Source organism: Procambarus clarkii, chromosome 42 (genome assembly GCF_040958095.1).
Source record: "Procambarus clarkii isolate CNS0578487 chromosome 42, FALCON_Pclarkii_2.0, whole genome shotgun sequence".
Classification (NCBI taxonomy): domain Eukaryota; kingdom Metazoa; phylum Arthropoda; class Malacostraca; order Decapoda; family Cambaridae; genus Procambarus; species Procambarus clarkii.
The window spans coordinates 8,965,824-8,978,762 of record NC_091191.1 but is presented as its reverse complement, the minus strand read 5'-3'; the positions used below and the strand labels follow the sequence as shown (position 1 = coordinate 8,978,762).

The 12,939-nt window shown below is 46.1% G+C and overlaps 1 protein-coding gene and 1 long non-coding RNA gene across 2 annotated transcripts in view; both read right to left on the bottom strand.

Moving 5' to 3' along the window:
• The window catches only part of LOC138373600 (uncharacterized), a 449,843-nt gene that overhangs the window by 282,589 nt on the left and 154,315 nt on the right, over nucleotides 1–12,939 (bottom strand). The window lies entirely within an intron of this gene.
• The window catches only part of LOC123770285 (cell division control protein 42 homolog), a 251,451-nt gene that overhangs the window by 221,876 nt on the left and 16,636 nt on the right, over nucleotides 1–12,939 (bottom strand). The window contains exon 2 of the mRNA XM_045761990.2: nucleotides 10,917–10,975. Within this exon, the coding sequence (XP_045617946.1) occupies nucleotides 10,917–10,975 (59 nt within the window). The remainder of the gene's footprint in view (nucleotides 1–10,916; nucleotides 10,976–12,939) is intronic.

The window sequence follows — 12,939 nt, the reverse complement described above, 5'->3', positions numbered from 1 at the left end:
GACATTAAATAAAGTCAAGGTGTGCAACACCGGCGGGTGACCAAGATGGTACACCTGAAGGCACCTGAAGGTCTGATAATTAGCACCAGTTGAGGTGAAGGCCGAGCCACCAATACTTCCGGTCCAGGGATGGAGTACACGGTCGTCTGGAGGGTTATGGGGTCGGCGTGGGGGGGTCAAATGCCCCCCTCCCCCTAACAGTCACCCCGGCCTCCAGTGCTCCCTCGTCCACTGTGGCCTCCCCCTCAACCCCCCCCCCCAACACACACAGACACGACACACACACACAGACACGACACACACACACACACACACACACACACACACACACACACACACACACACACACACACACACACACACGAAGGACCAAAGAGAGGCACAGTGTGGGCGGCGGCAAGAGGAACCATGATGTAGTACGGGACAACGTGCAGCGTCAGCCGATAGCCAGGTGGATAATAGCGTCCCATCAATCTACCGCACGACGATTACTCGCTGATCAGTTCCAAGCAAGTTGATGGCAGGTTGATCCATCGAAGCCCTGTGATCAGATACGACCCGGCGCCAACACTGGAGCGAGGCGGTAGTACCACCACTATACCCTCCCTCCACCGCCGTCTCACCCCCAATGTGACCCACATTCCCTCCTCTGATTCCTTTCTCAGCTTAGTAACAATGACACTTAGACAAAGACACGTGTTGGTGTTGACAAGGTTTATAACCACCTCAGATCGCACCCAATAATGGACCTCACGGTGATGGGAGGGTAGTACAGTGATACCATTACCCTGAATAGGTAATATCGAAACCTTTTGTCTTCGGCTATTATCCTAGAAGGTTTTGCAATGTTTAAATGAAGATGATGTCTCTAAAATGTCTTCATATAATTGCCACTATGTAATCTTTTCCATCAACGTGAGAAGATTGCTCCCAAGAGTGAAGCAATGTCTTGTTTGTTTAATTTTTTTTCTCATCTCTGACTTAGTGCTTTATGTTAAATTGACATTGGTAGGACATCCAGATGTAAAATGTAAGTTATAAAAGCTTTATATTCTTGCTTATAGTTTACAGGAATTTATTTGCCTGCACAGCTTTGTTGTTCCCCTTATTACTGTTACTAGCACCCTTGCTGTTCCCCTTATTACTGTTACTAGCACCCTTGCTGTTCCCCTTATTACTGTTACTAGCACCCTTGCTGTTCCCCTTATTACTGTTACTAGCACCCTTGCTGTTCCCCTTATTACTATTACTAGCACCCTTGCTGTTCCCCTTATTACTGTTACTAGCACCCTTGCTGTTCCCCTTATTACTGTTACTAGCACCCTTGCTGTTCCCCTTATCACTGTTACTAGCACCCTTGCTGTTCCCCTTATTACTGTTACTAGCACCCTTGCTGTTCCCCTTATTACTGTTACTAGCACCCTTGCTGTTCCCCTTATTACTGTTACTAGCACCCTTGCTGTTCCCCTTATCACTGTTACTAGCAACCTTGCTGTTCCCCTTATCACTGTTACTAGCACCCTTGCTGTTCCCCTTATTACTGTTACTAGCACCCTTGCTGTTCCCCTTATTACTGTTACTAGCACTCTTGCTGTTCCCCTTATCACTGTTACTAGCACCCTTGCTGTTCCCCCTATTACTGTTACTAGCACCCTTGCTGTCCCCCTATCACTGTTACTAGCACCCTTGCTGTCCCCCTATCACTGTTACTAGCACTCTTGCTGTTCCCCTATCACTGTTACTAGCACCCTTGCTGTTCCCCCTATCACTGTTACCAGCATTCTTGCTGCCCCCCTTATCACTGTTACTAACATTCTTATCCTCTCCTACCAACCACATTATCTTCAACATTCTCAGCCGCCTCTCTATCCAACACCACAATAAATAGTACACTAGCCCTCCCCCAACCAGTCCTCCCTCCTCCCTCTCTTTCTCCTTATCCCCTCTATTCTCTCTACTGCCTCTACCTCACAAACCCTCTCCCGAACCCCCCCCCCCTCCTCCTGCTCGGGGCCCTGCAGTTATCTCCCGCCATATTTAGCGGGGTCTAACAGGCCGGCCCGCATTTACACCCCCCATACTACCATATGCGGTACACCCCTCTCCCCCATGGCTCCTTCTCTCCCACTTCAACCATCGCGCGTATCAAAAATATTTCTTTCATCACCATTCATTTGCGCCGTCTCCATTTATGGCCGACCCCTCGTTACTGGCGACCACTTTACTGGTTATGTTGGTGGTGGTGGGGTGGTCCCCCCTAGCAAGGGGACGGGGGGTGGGATACCTGGGGACCACACCGAGAGGTCTTTGCAGGGTGGCTGGGATTCGCGGGCGCTGGAGGTCGTTTAAAGTTTGGCTGGTCTACGGAGGAGATCGTTGGAGATTATTGCTTTGGCTCGTACCTGGGGATGGGGGGAGGTTGTTGGGGTGGTCTCTGGTGGTTAGCTGGCAAGCACACACACACACGGGAGGTCATTGAAGGTAAACTAGCAACCACCAGTGTTCATACAGGTAAACTAACAACCAATACATGACAAGTATGAGGCGTGTGGACAAAAACAGTACCACAGTAAGTCCATTGAAACAAAAAACAAAAAATCATGAATAAATTAAGAGGAAATATATGTAGACAAATTTCCAAGTGACAGTGTGATGTATATATATATATGTAGTCTCGACAGATTAAGACCACGTATGGCAGACAGATCTGTGGTTATCAGGGCATAGTCACACTCAAGGACCAAAAAACACACGCTTAAGCGCTCCACCAACGCCAGTATTAACGGAGCTTAAGTCCTCCTGTCAACAATACTAATGACCTCCGTTAACAAAATCCTTCATTCGCCAGGGAAGACAACACTCGGCTATCTTAAATCTTCTCGAAGAAGATCTTAAAAGAAGATTTAAGATAGCAGCTTTTTGGCCAGTGACAATACTACCGTTGACCCAGTTGAGGAAGGATCCGAGGCATGGACAGTAGGACCCAAAGCCTTTACCGGCATCAATATTATAACGTCTTAAGTGACGTTACAAATCGTGTTCATACCATATACAAAGGCATATAATTATCTGTTATTTTCCGTAGGTTAGGTTAGGATAAGATAGGTTTGTTTATTTAGTGATGACGTAGTGGGGGTATGTTCTTTTCTCAGTTCTTAGACCCAGCTGGATATAGAAGCAGAGGAGGGTGAGGACGACAACATTGTCTGGGGTTGCGACAGGTTATCTTGGCCTCCGGGTGCCACACCACCTTGGCCTTCGGGTGCCACACCGCTGATCTTGACATCTCCATCACTACCCTTGACCACAGCCTCACGCTCACCCTCCCCCAACCACAAAACTTTCACCAGTCTCCACACTACCACTCTCCGCCATTCAACACTTGTAACGCGCACAAATACCCCGAACTGACTAAAGTCGACATGGGTTATATAACAACCTAAAATATTAAAGTACACCATATGGCCACAAATACTACTGGGATCCAAGAAGGGAACTTGATCAAATACCTCTAGAGGATACCTGATCAACCGGGCTGTGGTTCGTATTGTCAGACTTCGAGCAGCGGTGGCCAACAGCCTTGTTAATAACCAGACCAGCAACCGGGGGCCGCGGGGACATTAATTTCCGGTACTAAGGACAAGGCAACAGGTAGGTGATGCCAAGTGTTGGAATATCACAACCTGTACGACCCGGGGCAGCTTACAGCTCAGCTAGTACTTGCAAATTCAGTCAGCGATTATAAAACAGCTTCCCCACCCCCCACCCCCCCACCCACACACCCCCCCCCCCACCCACACACACACACACACACACCCCCACCCCCCCACCCCCCCACACACACACACACGAAGCTCAATCCTCACCAAGAGCTAGTTTAACGTGGCCACACTTTTTGTGCTACCGACCAGAAGCTGTCTGACGCTGCCACACTTGCAGAAATGTCTCGACGAAGAATCACGACTATGCTATTTAAGGAGAGTGAGGAGAAGCAATTTTAGGTAGTGAGGATAGAGGTTAGGAGGACAAAGGGGGGGGGGAGAAGGCAAACAGGATGCGGAATGGATGAATAAGGAAATGAAATGACGGCGGATGAGTGAGGAATGAAGGGATGCAGAGTGGGTGAGTAAGGAAGGGGTGGATTGCGGCCACACTGAGGGGTACCAAAAGCGATATTTTTAGCCATACTGAAATATTATTCAATATCAATACTCTGATAACGAAGCACATGACGCGAGACGGTAATTCGCTGGAATGGGCGGGAAAATGGGGTTTGTGGAAAAAAGAGGGTGATCGGAAAAGGAGTGGGTGGAAAAGGAGTGACTGGGGGACAGAAATCGGTGGAAAAGGGGTGACTGTGGGGCAGGAATGGGTGGGAAAGGGTGACTGAAGGCAGGAATGCCTCACTAGCTAGACATACCCTCCTGCTACTTCGATGCGAGTAACTGTACCAACCCATAACGAGACCTTCAGCAAATAGAGCCGATTACCACACAATTTAACCACGACCACCAAACTGATAGCTTCTGGTTGATACCTGGTTGATGGGGTTCTGGGAGTTCTTCTACTCCCCAAGCCCGGCCCGAGGCCAGGCTTGACTTGTGAGAGTTTGTAGTCCACCAGGCTGTTGCTTGGAGCGGCCCGCAGGCCCACATACCCACCACAGCCCAGTTGGTCCGGTACTCCTTGGAGGAATAAATCTAGTTTCCTCTTAAAGATGTCCACTGTGGTTCCGGTTCTACGTCCTGCCGGTAAACCAAAATACCACCAAAAATACCAGATTGTGTTGGGTCCTTCACCCAACACAATCATATATGCAACAACCAAAATAAAGGGGACACACGCTATTTATATAACAGAACTCTTGCTTCGACGATACCAAAAGGAACTTGACGCGTGACTACCATACTTAAGAACCTGCATTATCATGAGAGACACACACCTGTGCACTCAAGGTCAACAACATGCGACTCCGAGAACAGGACATAAGACATGGCAAGCAAGAGTTCCTCTGACACACAGGGTGTACCTGCCTCTCTTCCAAAAGGTAAAGGGACAGAGAGGGTGGGGGGGGGGGGGGAATGGTACGTTAGAGAAAATGTATTAACCTGATGGGTATATGTATTTCGTAAAGAACATCTAGATACGCATTTTGAAAATGTATGATATAAATACAAAATTGCATGCAATAATTAAACGATGGGAATGTATGGCTACATAGCCTTGGGAAAGGGAATGTATGGCTACATAGCCTTGGGAAAGGACATGACAGAATAGGCGCTGGGATATGAGAAAGGAGTGAAGGAACAGGAGGTAACCACACATACCATGGGGGGGGGGGTATCGAGCGCCAATCCTGAAAAAGAAGTGAGGTTGTTGCTCTACCGACCAGCTCGTTGTTGGACAAGGGTGGGACTGAAAGACGTGACTGCAATGAATGAGAACACGATGATCATGCAACACATGTGGCCTTAGCAACCGTGTCGTGCCGTGTCACTTGTACAATACTTGCCTACTTAAAGCACTTCCACAGTGTTCGCAGTTTACGGGCTATTCATGTCCGTGCCACCTCTTGGGTGGCTTAATCTTCATCAATCAATGTTCGCAGTGCCAGTACTGAACTACTGCCCCCAGGCCCAAACTTAACTCGTGTACACGGGCATCAGCACCACACTAATACGTGGCACGAATATAGAAAGCATTAACACTTTACGCAATGTCAATGGAGCTAGTTCAAGAGGCGACATGCTGACAGTGATGAGATGTGGATTTGCAGTACAGATTTAAAATATTATATATATTATATTATATATATATGCAGCGTGAACACCCTGATTCCCCCCACAGCCCAAAATGCTCAAGTTAAAGTCCCAGATGAAGGATAATGTCCAATGTCTCTGGGCTACCGAGGGCGTCAAAAAGAACTTGGCCACGCAAGCAAACGATCACAGATCAATATTATGCATATTAGGGTCGACGACCGACACAGTCAAAGAAAGGAGAAACGTAAGAATTGGAAATGTCGCTGCCAGGGACTGTCACCTTGAAATTTTTTTATCCCTCAATTCCCAAATTCTCCAGCTCCAGTCTTTACCCATTTTCCAAACTGCTGGATCATCTGCTTGAAAGGCATGTGGATAACGATGTACTTCAGAAATTGTTGAATGTACTAGAAGAAAAGCTCTTCCTGAAGGTTACTATCACGAAAAAAAGTGTACAGATGATAAAAAATAATTTACTTTACTAGCAAAGACAGTTTACACGTCATCAAAATACATATTTCAAAATTACATGTCTTCAAGAAGTGCCGGACTATATGTGGGCCTGCGGGCCGCTTGAAGCAAAGGCCTATTGGACCAAGCTCTCACAAGTCAAGGGCAGGGCTTGGTGATTAGAAAAACTCTCAAAATCCCATCCAGGTACAATCCAAGTACCTTAACTCTCTTAAGTTATTCCCTTAAAACACGGTATTGGTAGACATTAAAGACCATTATGGGGAGCTTTACAAGTGCCGTAATGTAAACGCAATACTCGCCTCTCCGGTACGACAACCCGCCCAACTTACAGTCACAAGCATAGAAAATAATACTAGGGCTTTAATCTGTACTAATCCCGCATACCTAACGTACTCACGATTCCGTAAAAAATGCGACGTATTAGGTAAATGGAAGGGGATGACTTGAAGGTGGTGGCAGGACTCTACTGCCATGCACCATCATTGGCCTCGCTGCTGCTGCTGCTGCATGACGTGTCCCTACACCCACAAAAAGCATCACTCTTGCCTCACACCCCAGAAACTTCCGTCCTGTCAACCACCACCAGGTATCCTTCAAAATATAATGCTTTCAAAACTCACTTTCGTAAATAATCATTGTACCCAACTGTAACCCCAAGGCCGGTCGAGCCGGTCGGCCGAGCGGACAGCACGCTGGACTTGTGATCCTGTGGTCCCGAGTTCGATCCCAGACGCCGGCGAGAAACAATGGGCAGAGTTTCTTTCACCCTATGCCCCTGTTACCTAGCAGTAAAATAGGTACCTGGGTGTTAGTCAGCTGTCACGGGTTGCTTCCTGGGGGTGGAGGCCTGGTCGAGGACCGGGCCGCGGGGACACTAAAATAGCCCCGAAATCATCTCAAGATAACCTCAAGATAAGGCATATGCTGAGCATCCACAGCACTCTGTCAATCTCTCTACTCCTGAATTAATTCAGACGAAGTATGATCAAACCCACAAGGGCCGTGACGAGGAATCGAACCTACGTCCGAGAGCATCCCAGACGCTGCCTTAATCGACTGAGCTACAGTCGATTAAGAGCTGTACAATGAAGTACAGACGCAGGATATTTAACAAAGTCGCAATAAACAAGCAACACTATTTGCTTCAACTTGGTCAGTGACTAGGCAAGTCTTGACCAGATCAAGGTAAGCGTCAAGTCGTTAACGTACACGTCAGAGACTGTGAAACTTCACCAGCCATAACCGGAGGGCTCCAGACGCAGCCCGGACACGAAGCCATCGAGTCTTGGGGTCGGGTAGTCCCTCGAGGATTAATACTGTTTGACTAATGATGTCAGGTTAACGACACGGCTGCGACATCCCCTGATGATCTTTCGCCCCCACCACCACGAAGAGCACAGGGACCGAAGGAGAGCACATGGAAGAATGAAAGCACTCTTGTTGACTAGCGTCTTCTCACCATTAGACAAGCATCAAATTGCAGGCGATGAGTCACAATAACGTGGCTAAAGTAATTTGACCAGACCACACACTAGAAGGTGAAGGGACGACGACGTTTCGGTCCGTCCTGGACCATTCTCAAGTCGATTCATCAAATTCACAGTGCCTTTGCCTAACCATATGCTTACGAACCTAGACCAATCAACGTAACCTAGTGTTGCCCCCCTCTGGACGCTGCTATCAGTAGCGTTATGGAGAAACAGTACACTAACTGCCGCGTGTAACCACCATATCGCGAGTCAGACAAGTGTAACTAGTGACGTCCACGCGTCCTCAAGGCACACCTGCTGCCTCCACACCTCCCGCGCCTCACACACACACATTGAATAATGAGGTAAAATGCCTTCCTTGGCAACAGACGAGATAGACTGGCATACTGGCGTTAGCTTGCCTCAAGGACTCCCGGAAACCACCACATTTATACAAGGGAGGCCACCTCATGTTTGCCGAGCCATAAGCACACTCGGGTAAGACAGACAGAGACACAGGCAGACAGAGACGTTCACACTTAAAACATATAGAGATAATACTCTTGTCCCCCCAAATCTCCAAAGACAGGTAAACATGCAACAAGAGCAAAGACAGGTAAATTACAAATATGGTTAATGCATCATAACAGGGTCAACATGTATGACTACTTGCCCACCAAGCCATAAGGGGACACGTACCAATACAGCACAAGGCTCCACTGGGCAGGCTGGCAAATATGCAGAGATGTGCAACTGGAAACACTGAAACATTACATATCTTAACTGCCGTAACAAGGATTATCCATAACGTATTACAGATGACTATTTATGTTCCCCTTTACGTACCATAATCTGACTTACATGATTGTATTCCAGTGTAGGATATGGTATTTGCATCTTCTTGAGATCTTGAGATGATTTCGGGGCTTTTTAGTGTTCCCGCGGCTCGGTCCTCGACCAGGCCTCCACCCCCAGGAAGCAGCCCGTGACAGCTGACTAACACCCAGGTACCTATTTCACTGCTAGGTAACAGGGGCATAGGGCGAAAGGAACTCTGCCCATTGTTTCTCGCCAGCGCCTGGGATCGAACCCAGGACCACAGGATCATAAGTCCAGCGTGCTGTCCGCTCGGCCGACCGGCTCCCTGTCGGCTCCATCCGCATGTGCGGATGTATTTGTTTTTTTTATAAAGTTGAGCCTGGCTGATCCTCTTCAGATGTCGGAACGTCTAAAAATGCATTTGGTTCTAATTCCAAGTCACATATTAGTCGAGAAATTATTCTTGTACATAAAACAAGGAATTATTCTCCCTTGTCAACACAAGACAATAGCTTGTCTAATGTTCTCGTAGTCAATTATATTTCGCGTATGTAAGTAGTTAAGTTTTTTATGTTAAAAAATAAAATATAGAATGAATTTCTTGCAAAAAGAAACATGATAAATCGAGATACCTAACATATTTCTCGCTCGGGTTTCTACTAATGATAAATTAGAATTGTCTAAAGGTTTTTCATAGCAATACGATTTGTACAGAAATACTTATCACCCACGGTGTGGATTCTCACCTGTTATTGGCCATCATGTTAACCCAAATTACTTCAAAATTATAATAATTATATTATTTCTTTTAACATGTGAACAGTCGAGCAACGAGGAGGCCCGGTCGACGACCGGGCCGCGGGGACGCTAAGCCCCGGAAACACTCCAAGGTAACGCCAAGGTAGGCTAAATGTGATGTAGGAGTGGGTTCTTTCCTCGCACTCTCCACATTCATGTATCGTCCATCAACTCTGCTGGCCACGTCTAACTGGGCCCCTGTATGCTTAGCCACGTCTTAAGGAGCAAGCATTGTTATGGACGTGACAACCACTGTGCTGCCTTGAGGCAACGCAGGACCTGACTCCTGGTCCTGCCAGCGTCCCCCAGACGGTGTCCTGGTCCTCCCAGCGTCCCCCAGACGGTGTCCTGGTCCTCCCAGCGTCCCCCAGACGGTGTCCTGGTCCTCCCAGCGTCCCCCAGACGGTGTCCTGGTCCTCCCAGCGTCCCCCAGACGGTGTCCTGGTCCTCCTAGCGTCCCCAGACGGTGTCCTGGTCCTCCCAGCGTCCCCCAGACGGTGTCCTGGTCCTCCCAGCGTCCCCCAGACGGTGTCCTGGTCCTCCCAGCGTCCCCCAGACGGTGTCCTGGTCCTCCTAGCGTCCCCAGACGGTGTCCTGGTCCTCCCAGCGTCCCCCAGACGGTGTCCTGGTCCTCCTAGCGTCCCCCAGACGGTGTCCTGGTCCTCCCAGCGTCCCCCAGACGGTGTCCTGGTCCTCCCAGCGTCCCCCAGACGGTGTCCTGGTCCTGCCAACGTGTCTCTTTATACGTTCACTTTACATCTACTTGGGACGTACAATGACTTTCAGCGAGCATTTTCTGGCAGTATGCACTTAGTACTTATAATGTCCACTTACTATCTTGCACCATATACTTACAGCGTGTACTTATTTTCAGCACAGCATGTACTTACGGCATATCCAATTACGAAATTGTAAATACCACTAATGACCGGCGCAAGCTAACCCAATTGGGGCCTATAGTTACACCACTTATGACATCCTCTATTTGATTCTTTTTTGTTATATCGGCATGTTATCAGCCGTTTTAGAAATAAACGCACCTTTGTCTTATTTCCTGGATTTTTCTGCTTGAGCCATTAACTCGTTGAAAAGCTTTATCTTTCTTATCACCTACACAAAGAATACTGATAACCGAAATCTCAGATATTTACTCAGGAAGAAAAACTTCAATAATTTTCCTGTTAAAATAAACACTACATGACGAGTTAGACGCAATCGACTTGAGAATGGTCCAGGACGGACCGAAACGTCGTCGTCCCTTCACCTTCTAGTGTGTGGTCTGGTCAACTACATGACGATACATGTTGAATGGCATCCAAGAAGAGACCAATATGTATCAAGTACCTATACGCAATGACTTTTGAAACCTTTACATCCTTCCTCAATCGTGACGACTTGTTTACATTTATTAACCAGTTGATGAGCTCCAAAGCCCAACGAGGTTGTTTATAACGACAATAATATTGGGTTGTGACGTTACGAAGCTAGTAAACACCATGATAAAGAAAAGATGTACAGGTTTCGTAAGAGTAGGGGGGCGGAACAACGTGGGGAGTGAGCGAGCAGGACGGGGCTGTACAAGACCACAACTTACCTGTCCTGCAGTGTCGCACAGCTGTAGTCTGATGGGCTGATTATCCACGTTCACCACCACTGCAAAAACAACACTTCGTTAGCACTAACCATGAAATTATTATATTATATATATATATATATTAGTATATTTTGGTAGCAGTCTTTCCTGTAGACATATATTATTAAATATGACCGAAAAATTAAGATTAATAATTCTAACACGAATTTTCTCAAAGAAATGTACGAAAGATTGAGAAAATTCGTGTTAGAATTATTAATCTTACTTTTTCGGTCATATTTAATAATATATATATATTATATATATATATATATATATATATATATATATATATATATATATATAATCTCTTATAATCTCTAATAATCTCTTTCAAGAGAGATTGAGCCTGCTCTTCCCTACAAAGTACGTAAAAACAAAATATAATATAGAAGATACGTACAGCAAGTATCTCCAAAACGTTTTGCCCAGAGAGCAAAACGTATCCAGCACACCGGCACACCTGCTAGCTACCGCCACCGTAAACCGGCAAACTGCTTGTCCATTGCCTGCCTGTTGCTGATTGGCTGGTGTCCCGTCGCACCTGCCCTCCGCCACAAGTTGATGTCTGGGCTGCAGTGGCCCAGTATTGTCAGAATATCTCGGTGCTCCTTGCAGTTGACATCTCTCGCTGGTAGACTAAGCCTTGGCTTTCGTGTACTAAGGGAGGTGGCAGCTCGAAGCCAATATTCCAGCTCCATTAATATTTATTTTGCTATCACTGTAACTCACTTGTCTTAACGTAACTTTTCATTTGAGAGTGATTATTCATATTATTTTGTTTGTTGACTTGTCTTTTATATTTTATGCTTAACTTTATTCATGTCTTGTTTTTCTAACGTAATTAAAATTTCATTGTTAAATTTACTTGTGTTTTGTGTGTCTTCCCATTACCTTACCACAGACGAAAGTTCCAGCTTTTCTTTTTTTTTCTCTCTAATGTGACGAGGCGAAGCTTTTGAAACAGCCGAACACCAATGCTTTACCGTCACAATATATATATATATATATATATATATAATATATACATATATATACACACACGTGTGTGTACACGCATATATATATATCAATGGTCTTTTTATATCACAAGCGTACTATAGCACAAATTCACTTGAACGCGTACAGAGGATGCCCAAGAATTAGAATCTTATTTTAAATTTTCTAGCAAGACGGAGAATGAGTGACATGACTGAAGTATATAAACGAACAAAAGGATATAAAGAACGGGGGATATAAATAAAGTTTTAGTTATAACAAAACAAATAGAACACGAAACAATGAATATAAATTGGAGAGGGTTTTAGATTCAGGAAAGACCCGGTAAGTAACGGTTTGGAAACAGGGTTGTTGATTTATGGAATAAATCACGAGGGGGGGGGGGGTTAGGTGGGGGGAGGGGGGATTGGTTGGGGGGTTGGAGGAGGGAGGGGGGGAGAGGGGGCAGGGGGGTAACATAATAGACGGGCTAGTTGGTTTGTTTGGTGAAGGTTGGACATATATATATATATATATATGTGTCTGGGTGATATCAATAGAGGGCGGCGTGTCTTATGAACCAACAGGCCTTCTGCAGTTGTTGTTTAAGATTCAGCTACTCGGAACTAAAAAAGTTCCAAGTAGCACGGGCTATGGTGAGCCCGTAGTGGACTTACCTGGCACAGGAGCGGGGCTGTAACTTGTTCTGCAGTTTATTTATCACCTTTGCTATTTGTTCATCTTTGTGTGTCGTTCAGTAGAATTTTTTTTAGACTACTTTGGTGCCACCTTTGAGAAGTTTTACTATTTTTTTGCAGGTTTTCGATTTCGTTAGATAGCCTACAGGTGACATCGCTAAGATGTGATATTTGCTTTTAAATTCGTATGAACCGGAAGATACAAAATTCTATGTCTTGACCATTGGTGGTTTGCAAAGGCATGCTATCATTACAGTTGCTTCATCCAAGTTCACCTTGGTTTGCATGGTATTTGCAACGTAAGCTGA